Source organism: Notamacropus eugenii, chromosome 2, assembly GCF_028372415.1.
Source record: "Notamacropus eugenii isolate mMacEug1 chromosome 2, mMacEug1.pri_v2, whole genome shotgun sequence".
Taxonomy (NCBI): domain Eukaryota; kingdom Metazoa; phylum Chordata; class Mammalia; order Diprotodontia; family Macropodidae; genus Notamacropus; species Notamacropus eugenii.
The window spans coordinates 243,934,666-243,960,020 of record NC_092873.1 but is presented as its reverse complement, the minus strand read 5'-3'; the positions used below and the strand labels follow the sequence as shown (position 1 = coordinate 243,960,020).

At 36.5% G+C, this 25,355-nt stretch overlaps 1 protein-coding gene across 5 annotated transcripts in view; it reads right to left on the bottom strand.

The window, feature by feature from the left end:
* The window catches only part of ESR1 (estrogen receptor 1), a 456,202-nt gene that overhangs the window by 280,798 nt on the left and 150,049 nt on the right, over positions 1-25,355 (bottom strand). For 3 of the 5 annotated variants that reach the window (XM_072643717.1, XM_072643718.1, XM_072643716.1), the window contains one exon: positions 1,698-1,894. In XM_072643717.1, the coding sequence (XP_072499818.1) occupies positions 1,698-1,894 (197 nt within the window). The remainder of the gene's footprint in view (positions 1-1,697; positions 1,895-25,355) is intronic. The other 2 variants (XM_072643720.1, XM_072643719.1) reach the window with 1 other exon arrangement.

The following is a 25,355-nucleotide window of genomic DNA, read 5'->3' as shown; positions in this document are numbered from 1 at the left end:
GAATTTTTTTTAGAATGTCATCAATTTTACAGAAATACCATTGCAAAAAAGCCAATTATAAGTCACATAATAATAGCATGTTCTGAAGGATGTTGAAAGCATAAAGTACTATAGAAAATGCTTTTAAACTGGACTAGATTGACCTCTCTGATAACTCTCTGAAAACTAGTAACAGTTGTGCAAAATCATACCATTGACAATGCAAGAGAAAAAGGAACATGAGTAGTACTGTCTCCCAGATTCCAAGTTATGCCATGTGATGACAAGCATAAAGCATTAACATCCAACCTGAAGACCAGTTTCATAAGCATCTCCTAATAATTTAATAGGTGTTGGCTCTCAGTGAGCTTTATTACACCTAAGATCTCAAACAGAAAAGCACATAGGGAACAATTAAATAGTATCATAGGGGAATGTTGACTGCCAGGCAACACCGGTGGTGCTCAGAAATCTAGAAAAGGAGGACTTGGAGAATGTCATCATTTCAAACAGATGGAGGTAGTTAGCCAAGAACTTCTTAGGATCTCTCAAATACTTCTTCAATGTAATCATTTGCTTTTGAGAAATAAACTGTTATCTCCTCCCAAAGCAATTTACATAACAGCATATTCACCCCCAAGGGCTAGAGATAAAAGTCAGTTGGCTTAAGAGAATTGTATTTGGGGAAAGAATGGGCAGGAAGAGAAGACAAATTTTTTAGGGGAACACAATCAGATATTTAATGCTGATGACAGCTCTCTCATTACTCAAGTTACCAGCCATCGAACTGTGTTTTCTAAACTGGACTAAATCATAAAATTTAAGATTATGATGCAGCTGCAGAGGAGAAATACTATATATGCCATCAGATACATCCATTGGGCTAAGTGGATTCTATGCTTAAGAGTTTTTTTGGTTATAAGAGAAGGCTCAGTGGGCTGCGAGGAAAGGGTGGAAGGGTAGATCTAGACGTGACTATGTTATAAAAACAAAAGTTATCAATAAAAATTTTATAAAGATATGAAGTGTCTTACTCTATTATCCCCAAACTTTGCACATCGGCAAGGTATCTTTCCTCTCCCTCTCTTTTAATCCACTGGAGAAGGAAATGGCTGTCCCCGCTCCCTCCTTGCATCCTTTCATCTTCTCTCTCTCTTCCTCCATACTTGAAATAAGAAGTGATCACCTTAGAGACTTCAAAATTCATGGCAGATGCTAAAGAACTCAGCAATATCTACCCTAATATCAGCTAGCCCCTTTTTTCTGATATTCCTTGAGAAGCAACATAGTCTAACAAAAAGAGCACTCAATTTGGAGTCTGAAGACCTAGGATCAACTTTCAGTTCTGCCATTTATCATCTGTGTGTCCTTGTGAAATTTATGTTACTGTTCTGGACCTTAATTTCCTGATTTGTAAAATGTGGGGATTAGATTAGGTGACATGGAAGGTTGTTCTCAGATCTCAATTCATGATGTTATAAGCCTTGTCTTTCCCCAGTATTCACTTTTATTTGGTTCAATTCAATAAATGTGTATCAAGTGCTTGGAAGAGCAGAGATCCAACTTGTAGTCTAATCTGTTTTTTAAAAAATCCAAGTTGACCCCACCACCTCTGAGTGCATATGTTAAATGACCTCAGCCTATATTATTTCTTCCTTCTTAATCACATACATTTTTCTCTGAGCAATAAACATGTTGATTAATTGTTTTCAACACACTATTACCTTGAATGCTTCTTTTGAAGAAGGCCTTACAGCCTTCACAGGACCAGACACCATAGTGGTAGCCTGAAGCATAATCATTGCACACCGCACAGTAACGAGTCTCCTTGGCAGATTCCATGGCCAGGTTTCCCTTGTCACCAGCACTGGCCAATCTTTCTCTAGCATTCTGGCGCCGGTTGTCTGAAGGAGGCCTGGAAAACAAGCACTGAGTGAATCCACTGACATTAGGAAAGCAAAATTTTCATTCTGTACTAAAGAATGAAGAGAAGGAAAAAGAAAAAAGCCTGTGACAAATCCACCTTATCCTGACATTTTGAAATAATGAATCATAATGTAAGCTAATCTTTCATTAGTTCATGCCGTCTGCTGCAGCAAAAGGTGTTTGCCTGTTATATTAACCTTGAGGGGAAATTGTTTATTAGGAACCTGCTAGGAAAGTTTATTCCCTGCACCAGAATATATTAACTCATGGAAACAGGAAACAAACTGGCTTCTAATAGACTTTTAGATTTTTCACAGAGATTCACAATTAATTCAGAATCATTAGAAACTAATGCACAGTCTCATTCTAGTCCACACAAGGGCCTTAGGGAGGGCCAAGGCAGAGCAGGAAACAGCTGCAGCATTTGGAATTTGGAGTTGAATTGGTGTGGAACCAGGGTGCCATAAATTAAAAGTCCTGTTGCCATCACATAAACTTGGACATCAAGAAGGCTTAACCTAACTCCCACCTATCAAGTGAAAAAGTTTCATGGATTACCTCTAAAGCTGCCTCCAGCTCTAAACTTCTTTTAGTCTGGTGATTCTAATTAGCCACAGCTATCCTGTACATTTAATTGCTAGCAACATCATTGTTCAAACATTATACAAAGTTGATATTGTGAAATGAGATTATCACAGTCAAACAGTAGTAAAGGTAAAGTTACTTTCTCTGTCTGTGAATTGCACTTGCTACTTAAGGAAATAAAATTCTGTTGTATCCTTATGAATGATAATGGTGTAGTAGAAAGCACAGGAGATTTGGATTCAGAATAGATGGGATCAACTCCTAGTACTTGCTTCTTCTGTGACCTTGAATACACCATTAACTTTTCTGAGCCTCAACTTTCCTCACCTGTAAAATGCAGGGATTAGATAAGCTAATTTCTAAGGTCTCTTCCAGCTCTGAATGTGTGGGACCTACAATAATGTACAAATATTATAATATACTTTAAAGAATTCAATTTATGAAATTAGGATTGTTTTTTCAGAAAATAGGTAATTTTTGCCCTTTCAAAAGTCAATGGGGAATCTTTATAATCAGAAAAAGATCTGATAAATGGCTAATTTAAAAAGTCACCCTTTTTGTGCTGATACACACATGGACTAACTCTCAAAATGAGTGTGTATATGGAAGATACTGTAAATCAGACAAACTTTGTTTTTATTCAAACCTAAATACTACAATATTATTTTTATATAAAAAGTATGAGGAGGTGACTATACATAAATATAAACACATAGTCACACATCTGTCAACAATCTCCATATTAATTTATTTTGCTTTCCAGCACAAGGGAAAAGAAAAAAGTAACTTTCTTATATGTAGTTTATCAATTCAAGTTATCAAAGTTGCTTTATTATACTTTATATTTGATCCAATAAATTCACAATTTTAATATTACTGTGGCTGCCATGTTTATATATGTTCTTGATTTCTAATTCTATTCCATAGGTTCCTAAGACCATAATAATATAGGTTGTCCTCAATTACAAGAGAATCTCTTCAATTCTAGGTGGCAATTTATTTGTGAAACATATAACATTACCAAGAAACTCCATTTAAATATTAATTCAAGAACAATGTTTTCAGTGCTCAATGTTCCTTTTCACAATTTATCAAATACTTATATTTTGTATAGAGTTTGAAGGGTTATTAATTGTAGGAGATTGTTTTATTCAAAAAGCGTCAAAACTGCATTGACAAAATAAAGCTATACACCTTGGTTGATACATATACTACTACCATTATCTTTCTGAATATATATTTCAATCTGAGTTCATTCAGGTTTATCAAATTCAAATGTATAGTATCTCTTATGGTCACAAAAGGAGTATCAACTTCTTGAGCTTTGAGTACCACCAGAAAGACTTAACGATGCTCTCAGAGTCCCCCTCATCCATTGCCTAATCTAAAGAACACACCATTCAGTTCATGGTTTACAATCTTGTATTCTAAAACCCAATTCTCCTCTGTGCTCTCTGATCAGAAGGAGTTAGTATTTTTAGATTCATTTGAGGGGTATAGAAACTAAGATATAAAAATAAATTAAAAATCAATCTACTCATGAGACAACTTCAAATCCTAGGCCTAAACATGGGCTCCCTCTGCCATGGTAACCCTAGATCTTTTCCTTAAAAAAAAATAATTCCTTCAATCTTCTAACTAATTGATAATGGACCAAGACAAGCCCAGTATAATTATTTGAGGCCTCTTTTGGATTTATCAAGTAGAAATATGATACTTTTTCCTTACTGTCACTTTTTTTTAAAGTATAGCAAGATTTAGAGAACTGATAATCATCTCTTAGGATAATATTGGTTCTTTCCTAATATCTTATAGCCCTACAATATGATTTTATAAATACCTTGTCTTTATACAAAGTAAAGTAAAAGTAAAAAGAATCAATTCCTCAGTTATAAATATTGTGCCTTGCCTTCTACTCCTTTGGGAATTTTACCATTTTCCTTCCTTGAGTTCTCTGCCACAAGCCCACTAGCAACCCTTCACTAATATACCCATTCTCAAATCTGGCACTTCTTTTCAGTCTCAGTTCTCCAAAACAGTTCCCCCAAATGCTGCCAACTAAATTTTCTTTATAGCTTTAGATTACATTTGCCATTCAGATGACATTCACAAAATCCTGACTCCCTTAGGGTAGGTAAATCTGGCATTTTCTTTTTAATTCATCATGCATGACTTATGCTTTCAAGTTGGCAACCTCAAATATGATTTCTCTGGAGTTTTTTTTTTTTAATATTCCAGTGAAACTGCTGGTTTTCAACTCCATATTCTTATTCATTCTCTGCTGCTCACTGCCTTGCATTTCCTCACCTCAGTACTATCCCCCAAACTACCAATTCTAAGCTTTTTTTTTAATGTTTGTTTGCTGGCATAATTCATACCAGTAGGAAGTTACTGTGACTATTTAAATATATGGGCTTAGTATTTTGGAGTCTATAGAGGTTGCCGTGTTTCAGAAAGTGAGAAAGTATGGAATTGAACATTTTTCTGAAATATTACATATGAGACAAGATCCAAATAAGATCCCCATTTCATATATTCTTCCCTATCTGACCAAATTCTACCTATACTTCAAGTCACAGCTCAAATGTCATCATCTCCCATATGAAATTCTTCCTGACTTCCTGAACAAAAGTGGTCTCTCTTTATTGTGAACACTTTGTGTTTTTCTTATGATTCCTATCACAGTCTTTCCTTTATTGATTAAATGTGTAAACTTTAGTATGCCCTAGTTGTGTTATAAGTTCTTTAATGATAAGGATCATATCTCATTTATCTTCATCCCTCTCTTTGCATCTAACACAGTGCCTCAGTCATGGAAGTTGTATAATAGTTTAATCTCTTTTCTACATGACAGCCCTTTAAACATCAGGAAGTAGCTATCATATCTTCTTTAAGTCTTTCCTTCTCCTAATTAAACATCAAAAGTAACTCAAAGCATTCCTCAAATGACATAATTGGAGCCCCTTCACCATTCTGGTTTCCTTTCTCTGGACAAGTTCTAGATTATTCATTTAACCAGAAGTAAATGCAACACTCCACATGAGGTACAACCAGGGCATAGAACAGCGTTTGCCTCTCCCTTGTTCAGGACCCTATGCCTGTCTGAATGCAGCATTAGTTTTCTTATCAGTTACCCTAGGATTCACCTTAAACTTGAAGTCAACAAAATCTCCTAAGCATTTTTTATATTAACTCTTCTGAAGCCAAATTCTTCACAGCATACAACCATGGTTAACACTTTTGGATTTAAGTGAAAGTCGTCACCTTGATCCCCATAGTTTCAGCTCTTATTGATAGTTTTAGCTCATCATTTCAGCCTTTTATGGAAATAAGCATTCATTGTTGTTATTATTCATCCTTCATCCTCAAAGAGGACCATGACATCATGGAGGTGATGCCATGATGTGCAAGTGAACTGGATTTAAGTAGGGAGGGCTGAGAAAAGTCATTGGCCTTCCTCTCTCCTCTGGAGTCATCTGGGTTCGTTGGCCACATCAGGATTAGAGATGGCACCAAGTGCAGCAGAAGACCTTCATCTTTTAAAGCTAAGGTCTTTGGTAGGTCTCATTTTGACTGAGCCAACACCCATTCAGTGACTAAGGTTAGGTAAAAAAAAATGAGGCAAAGAATGGCCTCTTTAACATAATCCACAAAAAAAAATTAAATTGGGAGGGGAAGACCCTCAAGATTTCTGGCCAAAACAGAAACAATTCCTATTTCCATTCACCCTGAGTCCATCAGGGCCCAAACAACTATGTGCCAGATACCTTGCTAAGCACTAGTTTTGCTTTGCTGTTGTCGTTGTTGCTGCTTTTACACATATTATCTCATTTGAGTCTCATAACAATCCTGAAAGGTAGGTGCTATTATTATCCCCATTTTACAGTTGAAAAACTGAGGCAAACAGAGGTTTAGTGACTTGTCCTGTGTCACATAGCAAGGAAGAATCTGAATCCGGATTTGAACTCAGGTCTTCCTGACTCCAAATCCAATGTTCCATCCACTGCACCCCTAGCTGACTATATAATAAGCACTCTTCTAATTGTTTGTGGAAATCATTGATTAAAATATGTGGTGTGCTAGAAAGAACTCAGGTCTAAGAAGCAGTTCCCTAGGTTCCAGTCCTAGTTCTGCCACTAATTACCAAGCACATAACTTGATTTCTATCAATCTAGCTTTTATTTTTAAATTTTAAAAAATGCATATTACATTATTTCTAAAATTCCTTTAAAGTCTAACAATCTATTTATTATTTATTATTTACTGAATAAAGACAAGGTTAACTACAGAGCTTTGTGGCTCATAAGTGGAGAGTAGGCTGCCATTTTTCCATATATCAATGATCATTTCTCATATAAAATAGAACCTGGAGAGAAAAAGACCTGAACCTTGTCTTGAAGGTAGGGAAGCTATGATAGAAAAAGAAATTCAATCCCTATCTCTTCATAGTACAAGGATGGCTTGCTTTACGACTCCCAGCAAACAAGGACCCAGTGTCAGGATGAGACAACCTCCAAAAATCAGATGTTACACTTTTCCATAACACTCAGTAAGTATGCAGTGTCTAGAGGGTGGTAGGTTACTGCTGCTTCTATCTTTCATGTTCTGCCAGATGTATAGATTATCTACCTTTCACAATCCCAAACAGATCAGTCACTGAATAAATTCCTGATTCTTCTCCAGTCTAGCAAACATAAACCCAGGGCTTGATGGCAGAGAGGAGAAAGGGGAAGAAAGGAGGGTGCAGGAAATCTATGAAATTTTGTGCAAAATTGACTTTTTTGTTTAGTGCTCGTTAAGGGAATCCTTGCAAATTGGGAGCTAGTACCAAAGTGTTAAAGTGACTATGTAAAGAGATGAATGTCTGGGGAACAACCCTCAGAACTTCAAAACTGAAAATGCTTATAGAGCAAAGGAAAACTCTATGAACCCTCAGGTAATATCCAGAACTGGCAGCTGTGAATTCCCTTCAGAAATATGTAATTCTTCAGGATACTATCCATATAAGTTTTCCCTCCATTTTTGTGGGAAAATATTATCACTATGCCTTTCTAGTTTAAAAGTTGAACATTGTATGGTGTCATCAAACCAATAATGAGCAAAAAAGGCTATTTCTGTCAGTCACACACATAGATAACTGAATGAAAGTGTTGATTTTCTTTTAAAATTATCACAAATGAATGTCAAATTTAACTACTTCATCAACTAAAAGGCTAATAGAAAGAGATGTTATTCATGTTTGGCTCCAAGTACCCTGCCAGAAGTCCCTTAAATATAACAACATCAGCCAGAGGTTAATATTTTCATTAGAATGTTTAGAAATTTCTGCTTAGTTGAAAAAAAAGATGGCTCTACCAAAAGACAGAGCCAAGTGTTGATTTTCTGAGTTAATGGGGAGCAAGACTAATGTGACATGGAATAACCTAAAAAGAGACCTCTTTTAGCCAATAATTTTAAATTCATTATAGAACTCCTAATAAGCAATGTAGTTGACTGGAGTTTCATTCTCTCCTTCTTCCTCTATTTCCCATATAATGGAAAGGCTAATGAGCAGTGAAACCAAAAGGTGGGAAGAAAAAAAGTGTGAATGAAAAGAAAAGAAAAGAAGCCAATCAGGAGACACTTGTAGTTTCTGACACGACTCCTGTGTGGAAAAGAGGTTTGACTAGAGGACAGATTTAAAAGCTTAATTTAAATAGGAAAGTGTGACATTGAACTAAAGAATAATAAATGTGCACATGTGCAGAATTATTAAGTGGGGATAACATGTTAAATAAATGTAACTGGAAATATGCATCTACGAGAAAAGAATTTATAGACAAGACTTCTAAACAACTCAAAACAAAGTAGGTGCCCATCAGCTGTGGAATGACTGAAAAATGGTATATGAATATAATGAAAGATTATCTTTCAGCAAAAAAACCATGAGAAATTGAGGTACTTAAAAAATGTGCATAAAATAATATACAATTAATAAATACAGCCAAATACCAATGTGCACAATGATAACAACTGCATTGGTGAAAAATATTACTGAAAGTTGAATTCTGAGTAATGGAAAAGGTAGTGAAGGTTCTAGAAGAAAGATAAAAAAGTATAATTGCTATGTGGTATAGCGGATAGAGGACCAGGTCTAAAGTCAGGAAGACTCATCTCCCTGAGTTCAAATCCATCTTCAGACACTTGTTAACTGTGTGACCCTAAGCAAGTCATTTAACCCTGTTTCCCTCAGTTTCCTCATCTGTAAAGTGAGCTGGAGAAGGAAATGGCAAACTACTCCAGTATCTTTGTCAAGAAAACCCTAAATGGGGACACTTGACAGAAAAACAACTGAAACAACAGCAGCAGAGAGGTGAAGGACCATGAGCACCAAAGACCATCTAGTTCAGTAACTTTATCATATATTTTTATTTAATTATTTCTATGGTACAAGGAAGACTCAATATGGGGAGGGAGAGATAACCGTTACATGAGGGGAAAGGCATGGTTTTTTTTTTTTAATTCTAAACATTTTAAATAATGTTGAATGCACAAAAGGAAGATGTTGACCTCTATTCTATTTTTAGTATAGTATTCATGGAGGATTCCAAATAGTTACAAGATCTGCTCATCATATATCAAGACCATACAAACAGCCAGAAAAAAAAAAAAACTGGACTTCGGTGTTGCTGTTTAGAGAACTACCTGAAGTCTGAAGATTACAGAGCTACCATTTTTTAGACAGTTGTTCATGTTGTTCACATTCATGAGATATGTTTTACCTGATTGTACAAATATAATCTACATCAAATTGCTTACCATCTTAGGGAAGAGAAGGGGAGAGAGAGGGAGGAAATTTGGAACTCAAAGTTTTATCAAAAATGAATGTTAAAAATTATCTTGACAAGTAAACTGGAAAAAATACTCTTATTAAAAAAAACAAGCTTGATTATTTCTCAGGCATGTCCGAATCTTCGTGACCTCATTTGGGGTTTTCTTGGCAAAAATACCTGCAGTGCCTTCACCATTTCCTTCTCTACCTCATTTTTCAGATGAGGAAATTGAGACAGAATTGAGTGACTTGATCAGAGTCACACAGCTAGTAAGTGTCTGAGGCTGGATTTGAACTCAAGAAGAGGTATCTTCCTGACTCCAGGCATAACACTCTATCCACTGCACTACCTAGATACCCACTTTAGAAAGTAGGTTGAATACAGAGGCTGTTGTGATAGAAGACAGAGCACTGGCCTGGTCGTTGAGAAGCATAGGTTATTTTGCCCAGAAATCCTATTTTTATTTGCATAAACCTGGGGAAGTGAGAGCTCCTTTGAGACTCCCTTTCCACATTAGCAAATAAGAGTGGTTGGACTTGACAGCTTCTCAGATGCCTTCTAACACTAAATTCCCCTGCTTCTCTCATTCTACTTTGTTTCTTGACTAAAATTCCTATCTATATCTAGCTATCATTTCTTCGTTGAGTCTGTGGTGCAATGGAAAGAATATTAGATTTGTGTCAGAGACTCATGGGATCAAAGGGGAATTTGGAGACCACTAAGTTTTAGTCCCTCATTTTGAAAGCTAGAAACAGAGAAGTTCAATGACTTACCCAGGGTCACATAGCTAATACCTTGATTTTAATTTATCCTAAGTTATTTATCATATGTGTAACTTGGTAAATTATTTCATTTGCTTGGGCCACAGTTTCTTCATCTTTAAGATTGTTATTGGATTAGATGTTCTCCAGGCGAGGAGAGAAGAGAGGAAAGAAAAGGAAAGAAGAAAGAGATGGAAGGAAAAAAAAGGAGGGAGAAAGGGAAGGAAGAGAGGGAGGAAAGGAAAAAAGGAAAAGAGGAAGAGAGGGAAGGAAGAAATTGAATAAAGGAAAAGATGTGGAGAAGAAAGGGAAGGAGCAAGAAAAGAAATGGAAAGAGGGAAGGAAAGAAGGAAAGAAACGAGGGAAGGGGAGAGAGAAGGAAGGAAAGGAAGGAGTGGAAGGAGAAAGAAAAAGGAGGGAGGGAAGGAATGAATGAAATAAAGGAAAGGAGAGAGAGAGAGAAAGAAAGGAGGGAAAATTTAGGACTGCTCTGTACTATTCTGACCACAATGAGCCCTCCGACTGAGGTAGCTGCCAATGTTTTGTCCATTGTGCTTCTAATGAGCAATATAACTTTCCCACATATTGTTCCTCTAATAGGAGGTGTATAAGAAGAGAGGGGTAGCTACAGTTGAAGGAAGCCAGCTAAAGGAAGAAGTAATGCAAAGAGGAAAAACTGGTTATGCATATTTGACATATTCCAAGCTCACTGAGCTCATTCAAGAATGATGAAGGTAGAAACTGGATCAGAAGAACAACTACTGGAACAGGTCAAATAAACCTCCCTCACCTCCTGTGCCAATGCCCAGTCCTGCACATAGGCCAGAAAAAATCCAAAGCAAAGGAACAATTCTAGAACCTGAAAACTCAGCTGATTTAAAATGGTTCCTTGGTTGTGACTTAAGATGATCAGATGCATTTCTTTTTGCAGAAAACAACAGGCAAGAGGTCAAGTACATAAAATATGATAATAATTACAACTCATGTTATGCTTTATTGTTTTAGGGGGAAATTTTTTCATTTGGACCTCACAACAACTCAAAGAGAAAAGTAGGAAAAGTATTATTATCCCCACTTTAAGGCAAAAGAAGCCAAGGTTTAGAGGGCAGATTCTTTTTTCTGTAAAATTTGGACTGAATGACTCCTGAGGTCTTTCCAACTCTGAGATTCACTAAACTATCACTATAGGATTTGATGATTAATATATTCTCCATTGCTATTTTTACCCTGTAGTCCCACATTTTTCCTTTAGAAAATGTGAAAGTAGATTAAGAAGAAGCATTTTTAGTAGAAAAAGCAATGCATTTGGAGGCAGATAACCAAGTAATGACTGAGAGATCTTGAGCAAGTCACTTATATTCCTGCATCTGTAAAACTGGTGTAGAATCACCATGGCACATTGCTGGCATGAAGATCAAATAAATGATATTGATTTGTAAAACACCTAGAAACCATAGAAAATATGACCAAACATGACCTAGGAAGAAAGAGAGAAGCCACTCCTATATGCCTCTCCAGGTGTGAATTCCTCAGACCAAATGTGAATACTTTCCTTGTCTTGAGTTTTCAATTGCCTCCCACCCATGAGTTCCTCATTCTGACACTGCCTAAAATCATAAAGGAAATTGGACAGAGAAAAGCAAAGAGGAACTATACAACGGTATGGACAAAGTGAATCCCCAGAGACAGAATTATACATCCATGAATTCCTTTCCAAGGAACCCCAGAGCTTTTTCCACAAGAGAAGGAAGTCATGCTAAATAAAGACATAGACAGACTGACGGATTCAGTGACAAAAAGCCAGAACCACCACCACACAAAGATTCAAACGGGAAAGCAGATGGGCAGAGCAGATAGTCAAGATTTAGGGGAGAAAAAAAATGGACCTATTCCCTTTGTTGGTTCTGTGACTCATGTGTTCTGTGTAGGTAATAAAGACCTGAAGGAAGGTGAAAACACAGAGAGGAAAAGTCTAAGACTCCCTAGGAATAAGCTGTTTTGTAAAAGGGTTACAGGTAAGGTGAAGGAAACCACCAAGGCTAGTATTATCAACATTAAAGAGTTTGCATGAAAGCTCAGGGTCTCCCTTCTAGGCATATTCTAAATTCTGACATTCTCAGAGGAAACCTTGGGTGGGTGCGTGACCTAGGAAGTAGTTTTGAGGAATCTTCAAGACTGATTTCAGTTTGTGTGAGCCCAAAGCCTCAGTTACTTACTCATAAAGAATCATAGACTGTTAGAAGAGTTTTAAGTGAATTTTAAAACCTTCTAGTGCCACACACTCATTTTACAGAGGAGGAAATTGCAGTAGATCCAGAGAGATGAAGCAACTTTCACAAAGTGACAAAGGTGATCCAGGAAATGTGGTATAGTAATAAAAAGTAGTTTGGTACAATGGAAAAGATTACAAGGACTTGGTGTCACTAGACCTGGGTTTAAGCCCAAGCTCTGTTAATGCATGATGTCTAGCACATAGTAAGTGCTTAATAAATTATTTATGTGTTACTACTTGTGTGGTCATTAACCTCTCTAGAATACAATCTCATCAGCTACCAAGGGAATGAGTAGGAACTACAGCAACTCTAAGTTCTACACTTAGGATTCTCAGGGGTAGAGCTAACATTTGAGTTCAGGTCCTCTGACTTCAAATCTAATATTCTTGATGTGCAACCTTCCATCTATTTCTACACAAGGTCAAAAAATAAAGATTAATGGCACCAAAAACTGGAAGTGAAAAGGTCAAATAGTTCCTGGGGGCAATGGAAAAGAGGAAAAGAGTGAACTTCCAGTGTCCCTGAGTTCGCACTAGTAGGAGGTCCTGTTGTTCCAAATATTCTGCTTATCACAGAAATAATAGTAAACCCTCAGCATGAGTTTTCCCACATTCTGCTGTCCTCCCAAGTATAAGCCTGCTCAGGAGTGACCTTCAAGTCTGTATCTGCTGCCATACATGAAGGTGTTGGCTTGCCTCAAGGGAAACCTAGAATCATCCTACGATGCAAGTAACTCTACCTTGTCTTCTTGAAGTTTTTACAACCTACAGTTTGTTATTAATAATAATATATATGTATTATTAAAGATACTAAGAAACCATAAAATTATGGTTTCTCCAGTTCTAAACTGAAGAAAAGAATTGCACATCAAAGACCTTGAGTATTAGGCCTTTAATAGGTCAAATGAGCATAAGAATATCTACTTGGAAGTGACCATAAAGATTCTATATATTTTAAATTCCTGATTTTATAGATGAGACAACTGAGGCCCAGAGAGATCAATGAAGCCATGTTTTAAGGTGGAAAGGGCATTTGATTGGAAATCAGAAGACATGGATGTAATGTTAATAGAATAGGAAGATCTTCCCTGCCCATTAATAGGCCTAAACATATGGAGCCTGTGATCACATGGAGCCTGTGGTCACATGGAGCTCAGACTAGGAGGAGCTTGCGCAAGGAGGAGAGAGAGACAGAGACAGAGACAGAGACAGAGAGAGCATGAGCAGAGAGTGAGAGCAGGCAGAGCAGAGAGAGAGAGAAGCAAACTATGAGTGGGCCAAGGGAACTTGTTTTTGAGGGGAGGCCTGACAGAAAGAAGGTCAGAGCCACTTGGATTAGTGATAAGTACCCTGTTAAATCTTACTTCCTGGTATTCTAATGATATCCAAAAAAATATTTTGGTTTTGCCTTTGAGGAAGAGTTTATTATATTTTTGCCCTCTTAAAATATGGAATTGACCATGATTTACCCAACTATTCACAGAGATTCTTGCTGTCCTAGAAGAGATTCTGGTTGTTTCTTTCAGGCTAATTCAGACCCTTCATTGTCCCTATAATACCACCCCATATATCTTTATCTGCCCCTATTATCCCCCAGGTGGTTTCCAGCTACAACTCCTTTCCATCTGCTTGATTTTCCTGCTTCAGAAAGGATTCTTGTCCCTCAACTTGCCTCCATCTTGACCCCTGACTTGTCCAGCTCTGGCCTCCATTTGGAACTAATTCAACTAATTCAAATAAATTCAACATTTATTTAGTGACCATTTTAGAAGACACTACATACTACCAGGTACCATTTTACAGATGAGGCTGATAGAGGTGACGTGACTTGCCCAGGGTTATATAGCTAGTAAATGTCTGATACTGTCCTAATAGACACTAGAACAATAGTTCTTAACCTGGGAGTTCATGGGGATAACAATAATACACCCAGGGTTGTTGTGAGTATCAAAGGAGTTAATATTTTGTAGATGTACCTATTGGCCCAAGGGATAGAGCAGTGCTGACCCTGGAATCAGGAAGACTTGAGTTCAAATCTGGCCTCAGATACTCACATAATTCTGTGACCCTGGGCAAGTCATTTAACTTCTCTTTGCCTCAGTTTCCTCAACTGTAAAATGGGGATAATAAAAGTAATAAAACCACCAAGTTCACAAAGTGGTTATGAGGATCAAAAAATTAATATTTTAAGTGTTTGGCACATAGTAGGTGCTACATAAATACTTATTTCCTTCCTTTAAAATGCTTATCACAGTTTCTGGAACATAGTAGGCAGTTAATAAATACTTGTTCCATGGAATACTATTGTGCTATAAGAAATGATGAGCAGGTGAATTTCTGGAAAGACTTATATGAACTGATGCTGAGTGAAATGAGCAGAACCAGGAGAACATTGTACAGCCACATTGTGCCATGACTGACTTTGATAGACTTTGCTCTTCTCAGCAATGCAAGGACCTAAAACAACTTCAAAAGACTCATGATGGAAAATGCCATCCACATCCAGAGAAAGAAATATGGAGTCTGAATCCAGATCAAAGCATGCTCTTTGCTCCCTTTTTTTGTTTTCTTTTGCTTTTTCCTCCCATTTGTTCTACAATATAACTAATGTGAAAATATTCTTAATAAGAATGTATATATGGAGCCTATATTAGACTGCATGCCATTTTGGGGAGGGGGAGAAAATTTAAAACTTACGGAAGTGAATGTTGAGAACTATAAATAAATTTAAAATAAAATAAATACTTGTTTCCTCTCCTTCTTGATTGTTTTGTACTTTACATTCCTGTCAAATTGAACATAGAAATTTATATCCTGCCTTCTGTTCTTTACTCAGTCAGCTTTAGAAATACCCTCCTTCCTCACCTCTACCATTAATAACCACTAGTTTCCTTCAAGGATAAGGTCAGGTGCCACCTCTCATATGAACTTTTCCTGATCTCTGGAATAATAAATATACTCTTCCTCTTCAAATTTTTTGTTATTGAGTCGTTTCAATCATGTTCAACCTTTTATGACACCATTTAGGGTTTTCTCCACTGAAGTGGTTTGCCATTTCCTTCTCCAACTCATTTTACAAATGGGGAAACTGAGGCAAACAGGAACATGAATCTTCCTGACTCCAAGTCCGGTACTCTATCCAGTGTGCCATTTAACTGTCATCTGCAAATTATGTTATTTATGTATCCCGATGTTGTTTTATGTTATGTATCCTATATGTTGTATCCCTCCAGTAGACTGCAAGTAGAGCAGTAGAGCCTCTATTATTTTTTCCTTTCAAACAAAGTCATGTCTCAAGCACCCAGTATGCCTTCAGCATGTTATTGTTGTTGTTGTACCAGATTATGATTTTATTCAGAGCACCTGCTTTCCAACTAAGAATCTTAGACAGTTGTCTGGATATTAGGGGGCTAAGTGATTTGCCCAGTGTCACACAGCCAGTATTTGCCAGAGGCAAAACTTGAACACAGATCTTTCTGACTTCAAGGCCTGCTTTTCATCTACTGTTCCATGCCACCTTTTGCTTTATACAGAGGTAAGCAGTTGGGTGGTGGTGTGGATAGATGGACAAATCACTTTACCTCTGCCTCAGTTTCCTCATCCGCAAAATGGGGATAATAATAGCATTTACCTCCTAAAGTTGTTTGGACCAAATGCGATAATAATTGTAAAGCATTTAGCACAGTGCTGGGCTTGCAGTAAGCACTATATAAATGTTGGATATTATAACCCAATGTGCACCTAATAAATACTTCCTTAGTTGAGTGTACTGTGGCACAGGGGATGGGACCTGCAAATGCTTGAAGACAAGGGATGGAATGTTAAGTTCTGGGAAGAGTTAGCTGTCTAGTTTGGCTAGAATGAGTGCATATGAAAGAAGACTTGAAAAGGTTAGTTGCATCTAGAAGGTGTGGGGCCTTCAATATTAGACTGAAAATTCTCTATCGCCTAAGGTCTTAAGTAATTAGGCAGTGACAACAACTGTGATCCTTAGACCTGAAAGTCTAATTTTTCATGTAAAAATTATCCAAATTTGTCAGCCTGACCACACTTTCCCATGACCAGACAAGTGCCACAACAAGGTAAAGACCTACATATACCTTTTTGTTTTATTTTGTTTTTAGCACTTAGGCTACTCTTTATACTGTTTCAACACAATAAAAAGAAAGATTTTCTACTTTAAAATAATTGTAGAACCAGATAGAAGTGAAAACTCAAGAGAAGGAGAAAGATGAGGTTGTTCCCCATGGGTTCTAGAGTTTGAGTTGCTTACATTTTCTTCAGTAGGGGTAATGGTAAGTCAAATAAGAATCCCAGGAGGCAGCAAGGTACAGCACTGGTTTTGGACTCAAATGGACCTGAGTTCCTGGCTCTGCTCCTTACTATCTGTTTAAACTTGGAAAAAATATTTTGCTACTAAGTATACTTACTGCAAAATGATCCCTTAAATTGGTAACACACCAGTCCCAACCAAACTCAACCTTAGAATATGTTTCCTAAAATTGTGTCTATATATAAACAATGCATGAAATGTTTGTATATGTATGTATATGATGTAAATTATGAGATTTCCCAAAAGTTTTAGTGCAGTTTTAAGGTCTTAATGATCAAAACTGCATGAATACTTTTGGATAATCTGTATATGACCTCCTATGACTTTGAGTTTCAATTTCCTTTTCTACAAAATCTATAATCCTAATGGAATTTAATCTGGTGACATCTGGGTAAATCAAACTCAACCATGGCACATACCTCCTATACACATACAGGAAATTAGAGTTATCTTATTAATATATGGAACTCGCCAATGAGAAAACCCACCTTCTTAATGTAGGTTGGTATTTTTTTTTGCAACCTATTGATTTATATAGCTGTCTAAAGCACAGAGAGGTTAAATGATTTACCCAGAGTCACTCAAGTAGGCTATATCAGAAGATGAGCTTTATAAATATGACAGTGAACTAAAACCATGTTTTGTTTGGGGAATTATGTTATATTCCTTCAGATAGCAGGAGATATAAAAGCATTAACAAATAATCATTGATGGTCTCTATTTTAAGCCACTTTTCTTTAACCATATGATGCCCACATTCTCCACAAAAAAAGGTAATGGTACAGAAAGAGAATTTAAAATCTGGAATAGGGTCTCACAATTTCTAAAGATCACGGATCAGTCATGTGTTTCTCTCTCTCTTTCTCTCCTTCTCTCCCTCCCTCCTTCGCTCCCTCCCTCCTCTTCCTTGTGCCCACCTACCCTGCCTACCTCAATGGTTCTGTTGCTAAGATCAAATAAGAAAATGCACCTGAAAATGCACTGAAAACTCTAAAACATTATGCAAGTTCAAGGGATTCTGTTATTCAGTTCTTTGTACGCTACTTAGTAGATAAAGACTTTCAATAAATGTGTCTTATCAACCATTCCACATGCCACTTCTTGGAAAGTCAACTAGTGGTGTTGATGGAGATGTCAGTAGCTTCAGGATTGCCTATATAGAACTAAAGAGATTAAAGAGTAAACTGGCTAAGTCACTTTAAAATTAGGTAGCATGTAAAGATGAAGACAATCCTTGAGACAGAGCACTGATCAGCAAGACCATCACATAGTGTTAGGATATAAAGTCCATAGAGTCAACCAAGGAGAACTTCCAGAAGCCTTTACTCTCAGCACCTAGAAGTAGTAGTTGTTTCGACATTGATCTGAGGATTTCTACTGCCTATTAAGCATTGGCCTATTTGTTTTTTCATCAGGCATACTCATCATTTTCCCTTTTTGGAGGGATTTGAACTCCATATCCCAGTGGTCTATCCAATGGGCCACCTAGCTGCCTTTAAGGAAGGATCTATGAAGGAGGACGTTATCTGCATCCAGAGAAAGAACTGATAAACAGAAGTATGTATAGAATGATTTTACATATTGTACATATGCATATACATACATATTTGGGTATAATGGTAGCCCTCTCTAGGGTGAATGGGGAGAAAAAAAGGGAAAAAAGTTACATGATAGCTTTATTATATATTTAAAAGAAACAGTAAGTTGTACATAATAGATTAGCAGTTCCACATTTTTTTATTCTGCTATAATATGGAAATGCTTGTTTTATTTCATAAATCAAAATTTTTAAAAATTTTTTTTAAAAAAAGGAGAGAGAACTTCCCACGAGTCACTATGGATGGAAGATACACTTGCAATAGTTTGTCACCATGTGGTGTAGCTCTACATATGCTAGAGAAGGTGATGGTACCTAGGCTGTGTTTGGGGCATGTAAGGAAAGATGCCACACACAATAGAACATGTTCCCAAGATGAAATCGAGAGTTACGCATTTTTGAAGAACATAATAATCTATATAATTAAAATCCATACTTTAGAAAAAACCTGATAATCTGGCATTTAAAAAACTTTTTTAAGTGATGAAAACGATTGAAGAAACATGTGCAAATATTTCAATGGCTTCATTAATACATATTCCTTCTACCAGTGTGGATTGTAATCCCTTTTTTAACATTGGCTTTGAAAGCAGCTGTCACTGAAAAATTTGTCATGCTTTAGCCAACCAAATGATAAATTTCTTCCAATTCAAGCTAGCTCTTGGACAAAAGATATATATGATTCCTCACCAGTCCATACTTAAAACCTTTATAACTTACAAAGGCCTACCAAAGACAATATGATACAACAGAAAGAGTGCTAGATTTAGGGTCAGAGGGCTGTACTCTATACCTCCAAGAACATCAACCCCACACCTCACTGAGGTGACTTTACTAACAAACACAGGAGGATGATAATCTATAAACAGATCCTAGACAAAGAGGAACCTCTGAGGTCATGTAATCCAACTGCCTCAGTTTTACAGATGGGAAAAGTGAGGTCTGCAAAGAGTTAAGTCACAGTCAGTAAAGTGACAGCTCAGCCAGACTAGAATTTGTAAATAAGTGATATGCAAATTAACACAAATCTGACCTTGTCACTTCCCCAATCAATCAACTCCAATTTCTCCCTATTTCCTCTAGTATAAAATACAAACTCAGCTGTTTAGCATTTAAAGCTTCTCACAATCTGAAACCATCCTATCCAGCCTCACTAGATGAGACTCCCTTCTCACGCTCTGTGATCACCAAATTGTTCTCTATGTTCCCCACACAAGAATCTCCATCTCCCCTCTCTATGGACATGCACTGGCTGTCCACTTTCTGCCTGCTCCATGCCTGGAATGAACTTTCTCTTCTAGCCCATAGAATACCTCTTTTCTTTCAACACAATTCAAGCACCACCTTCTCCAGGAAAATCTTCCTGATCTCATCAAATGCTAACATCCTCCCCCCCACCAAAAAGATTATCTTGTATTTAACTATATTTATTTTGTATATGCACTTATATGTCTTCCCAACAGAATGTAAGACGTTGTTTCATTTTATATACATCTCTAGCCCTTGACTACAGTATCTGACACATTGTTAATCCATTATTTATTGACAAATGCAAGAGGAGCATTTTTTCTAAAGGCAAATCTATTCTGTATTCATCCAGTGAATTATTAGTCATGTCTAATGTACTAATTTATCTCATGTAGTGCCACCACAATAAATACTGAAATAATCCATGTTTGCTGCAGGATTACAAACCAATTTGGTATTTACTTACAAAGATACAGAACATATAGGACAATACCAAGGCAATGTTAAAAGGCTAGCAATCATCATTTTGTAGTAGACAAATTCTGAGAACTTTGCTTTCCACCTGCTGACAGACTCCATAATGCAGACACAATTAGAAAGTGCCAGTCTCAGAAAAATATATATGAGATATATATGAGAAAATAATAAATGTCCATTCTATAAATGAATGAAAATTTCTCTTGCAAAAATATTGATTTGGGAATTTTTTTTTTACTATCTCCAAGAAATAGCCTGGATTCAAAATACTAGGCAAAAGTTATGGAAAATAAAGTTTGTGGTTTTTTTAAGCCTCTGAGGGGTCAGCTTTTTCCCTTGGAGTAGAGATTTGGGATGCATACAACAGAAATATAAATTCCTTTTGGTCCACTACGCTTTTCTTGCACATAAAGAGCTTAACCAAGGGGTCATACACATTTCATTCACTCTGCCCCCTTTAAATTGTTTTTCCACACATAAAACACATTGTTGTTGCTTCTGCTGCTGTTCAGTTGTTTTTCAGTCATGTCTGATTCTTCATGACCCATTTGAGGTTTTCTTGGCAGAGATATTAATTTTACAGATGCAAAGACTGAGGCAAATGGGGTTAAGTGACTTACTTAGGGTAACACAACTAATAAGTGTCTGAGGCCAGATTTCAACTCAGATTTTCCTGGCTCCCAACATTCTATCCACTGTGCCACCTAGTTGTCCCAAAACACATTAAAATGTTATTAAAACATATTAAATGTTATTCAAAGTCCGCTCAATCTTCAATTCTCTGCTCTTTTCATACAGTGAAGCAGAAGCATGTTAATATTGTTTTAAATGTCAGGAGTTGCACTCATTCTTATAATTATAGTGTATTCTTTCTGACTTGATTGCTTTTTTTAAGTATTTGGAAGTTTTAAAAAATTATGACTTAGTTCTTACTATCCTGAAAAATAGAGGTTGCTACAAAATAAGGCATAAGTGTCTAAATGTCCTGGTATAGTTCAGCAGTCATCCCAAAGGTATAGCCTCCCTGGTCATAGAATTCAATTAAACTTAAAACATATGGTTCCCTCACTAGCCATTTCTATTAAACTTACATTCATTTCCTGACAGAGATATCAAAATATAAGGGAAATAAACAGTAGCAACCAAAATGTTCTCAATAGTGACTGAGTTGAGTAAGCCATTTCCAAAGAATGCAAGGATTTCTTTATAGTGAGTGACCAGGCAGCTAAAGTTTTCCTTGAATGTGTTCCTATCTGGCCACCTGACCCAGATGGCTCCACAGGAGAAAGTTTTGCTAGTGACTTTGCACAGTCATCCCTCACTTAAATCCAATTCACTTGCATGACATAGCATCACCACCCTGTTGTCATGGTCCTCTTTGAGAATGAAGGACAATCAGCAGCAAACTTCATAAAACTCTTCCTTTGATGCCTCATTGTGGCATGGAGGTGCCATTGGTAATGCCATTCCATTGAGTACCATTGGAGCCTCTGCTCTGGCATGACCTACTAAGCATAGATCCAGTGATAGTCTAAATGTTTAGTGTGACTCATCTTTAACTTGCCTCCAGGGTGATGATTTTTATAGCAACAGAAACTCTTGAATACTGTCTACTAAATCAGAGAGAGTTTATAATTGGCATTGTTAGTTGGAGAATCCATACAAAAAGAACCACTAATCTTTGAAGTATGGAAGAATTGAAATTTCTTTGGATAAGCAGTACAAGTATACATCGAATACTCCACCCTCTCCATGCATGTGCGTGTGTGTGTATACATATACACATATACCTCGATAGTTCTGACAAATCATTTGTACCCATCCTTGAAAATCAAAACCTTTCCAAACTTTCCTAATACTATAAAATAATTATAATCAGTTAATGCATGCTTTATTTACACACCAGAGTTGTAGGTGGAAAATTTGCACTCATTTGTAGCTGGAATCTACTGGTAGTGGTTGCAGTTCTTTAGAGAAAATTGATAAACTTCTAGATTTTAACCTCAGGTGACAGAAGAAAAGAATAGGTACCTTCAGTTATGAAGGAAAAAAATTCAATTACCATTAGCAAGTCAATGGAGAAAAAAAAACATTTGTAGCTCTACAAACATTGACTCTAACCACAGAAACAAAATCACCATCAGCAACCTAAACCTGAGATGGAAACAAAGATTAATAATAATGCTAATATTATAATGGCCATGCATATAATATTTAATGGTTGCAGAGTTCTTTGCACATATAATCTCATTTGTTCCTCACAAAAGCCTGGTAGAGTAATTATTATGAATGTTATCTCCCATCTCTGGCAGTACCTAAGTGATCATGCATGGCTAACCTCTGTGAACCTCAATCTATTTATCTGTAAAATGGAAATAATGATACCTGAAGTATCCAACTCATGGAATGATTGTGAGGATCAAATGGAATAATGTAACCTTAAAATGTTATATAAATAGTTATTATTGTTGACATTTACAGATGAAGAACTAAGGCTCAGTAAAGTTAGATGGATTTAAGATAGTCACACAACAGAGCCAAGGTCACTTGCTCAAGATCACACCACAAGGACTGGACTAGAACCCAAACTTTTTTAAAAAAATTCCAAGTCCATCATGCCATTAAATCCTTGAGGCAACTATAAGCTAGACAAAGACAGTGTTTGTGCATTCATATCACTCGATAAAATGGAAATGTAGCCATTAACCAGTGAATTATATCTACAAAGACAGTGAGACAATTTGACTTAAGGTCAAATTGGATACTTTGATCTGATTTAACTGTCTACAACTTGAGGCTCCATTAACAGGCAATAATGGCTTAAAAGCAGGTTCAACTTAGTGAGAAGCAGTTTAAATTTGTATCTTAAAAGCAGTTATTCCTTATAAATTCAACAGGTTAAATTCAGGTAATAGTCAAGGATAAAAACTATGAATCTCATTAACTCTATAAAATTCTATAGCCATCATAGTACATAATGACATGCTAGCTACATTCCCCAATGAAAGAAAACAGCCTGGTCAATCTTCTACTAACTTGTCTCTAAGATCCTGGATCACTATACTTTTTTTTTCATTTCCCATATTCCCTCTTAGTTCATCCTCTCAGGACACTCTTGAACACAAGCAGCATTTCAGATTGAGCAACTAACAAAATAAAGTCTGCAAACAAAACGTTGCATCACAGCTCAATATGTATCAATCCTAGAATCTATAAGGAAAGAATGTTTCTATGCAGTACAAGACAATCTTATTTATGTTGTTTCATGATCTCAGACTGCCCTTCTTAGGAGAGAAGACTGAAATTGTTATAGAAAAGCAACTTTGGTTTGATCAGTCTTCGTTATGGACTCTACTTACCAAAGATCAAAAACAAAGAACAAAGAAATCGATATAGCCCTTGGCCAGCAAATTTATAATCCTTCACTGTTTGTTTTATTCCCAGAACCTGTTATTCAAGTAGCCTGGCCACCAGAAGAGACAAACATTGACTTCCAACCCAATGAGCTACATTGACCCACATTCTAAGATTTTTAAAGTCAAGCTGTCAATTTCTGATTTCTGTCTGTCTTCAGAAAAACATATATTGTGGGTGCCTATGACTTCATCAATTTAAGGAAATCTTCCTCCCTCCTCACTATAACCCAGAGAGGAAACTCCCTCTACAAATATAGATCAGTAAACGTTCTGCCTCTTAGTTTCAGAGAATTGCCTAGGCATGGAAAGGTTAATTGACTTCCCTCATGTCACAAGACCAGCATGTGGTTTGGACCCTGGTCTTCTGATTCTCAGACCAGAATATTTATCTACTACCCCATGTAACTCAGAGGAACAAAAACTTCTTCACACATTTATATAATGTCTACATGGAGTATGTCATTTGATCACAATTCTCAAATATCACAATCTCTTTGTGCTTCAGATTTAATTATTAATAATGAGTTTGGAAAATATAATTTTTTGTACAGGACAAAATCAAAATCATGGCATGCACAGAGTAGGTTTAAAACAGAAATTAGTTAATGGAGCAAATGATATAAGCAGGTACGTGGCAGAGTCAATAGAGTGCAAGACTTGGAATCAGAAAAACCTGAGTTCAAACCCCACCTCAACTCTTACTAGCTATGTGGTCCTGGGTAAGTCATTTAACCACTAGATGCCTCAGTTTCCTCATCTGTAAAATAGAGATAATAAGAGCTTCTACCTCACAGGGTGTTTTTGAGGATAAAATTAGTTACCATATAAGAACTTTGTAAACCTTAAAGCATAACATAAATGTTAGCTATCATCATTATTATAAAAAAGTGCTAGATCTGAAATCAGAGGACTTGGGTTCAAACTCTGGCTCTGCTACTTACTGGTCATGTGCCCTTAGATAAGTCACTTAACTTTCTTGGCCTCAGTTTTCTTATCTGCAAAATGAAAAGAATAAACTAAATTTTTAAGATTCTGTCCAGCACTAAATCTATAAAACATAATACCCCTAAAGACTGTTGTGGTTTAACCCTTCTAATTAAAAACAAAACAAGTTTGCATCAAAATGATGCCAAGTACAGGCTTACCAAAAATTTAATTGTCCTAATTTTTTAAAATAATGTGCAAATATGTATAGCATTTGGAAATATCTTGATAACATTGATTTTAGAGTTCTATAAATAAATCCATAGGCTGTACCTATGAAAACACAATAAAATAAGTTGAGTAGAGTATCAGTACAATTCAAAGAAGAAAAAGAAAAACCTTGAAAATTTCAATTATCAAAAAAATTAAAGGCCAAAAAGATTCTCATAAATAAAAAAGGAGTTTGATGAGTCCTTAATTATCCAGATCATGTTCATAATCAAAATTCATTTTTCTTTTGCTCCCAATTACTATAGAAAAGGGTTGTAGAAATCATGCTAAATGATTTAGACTTGGCACTCGTTTATCTTTGGCCCTTATTCAGAAGCCTTGCCATAATACTTTCTTGCTACGTGCGGTGGCCTTGTCGCAGTATTCCCTAGCTTCATCCTCATATCTTCCAGTCTTTCACATCTTGATTTCTCTATCACCAGCCTTCCTTTTTTCCCTCTAGTCAATGCCAAAAGTTGCTGCCATTTTTCATCTCCTTACTCTGGTTGGATCTTCTTGGTTTGAAAGACTCCTAATATAATCCTTTCTTCTAAATCATGGAGACATTTCTGTTATACACTTGAAAAGTCCTCTCCACCATGTCAAAATGCTAGTCCCTGAATTTCAGCCTTAACCCTAAGTATTTACCTTCTAGGGTTTTCCAAAGCTTCATTGGTCATCAGTCTTCTACTCTGCACATAGTAAGTAAGCCCTGTGTGTTTTTCAACATTGATTCTCCCCCTTTTATGTACAAA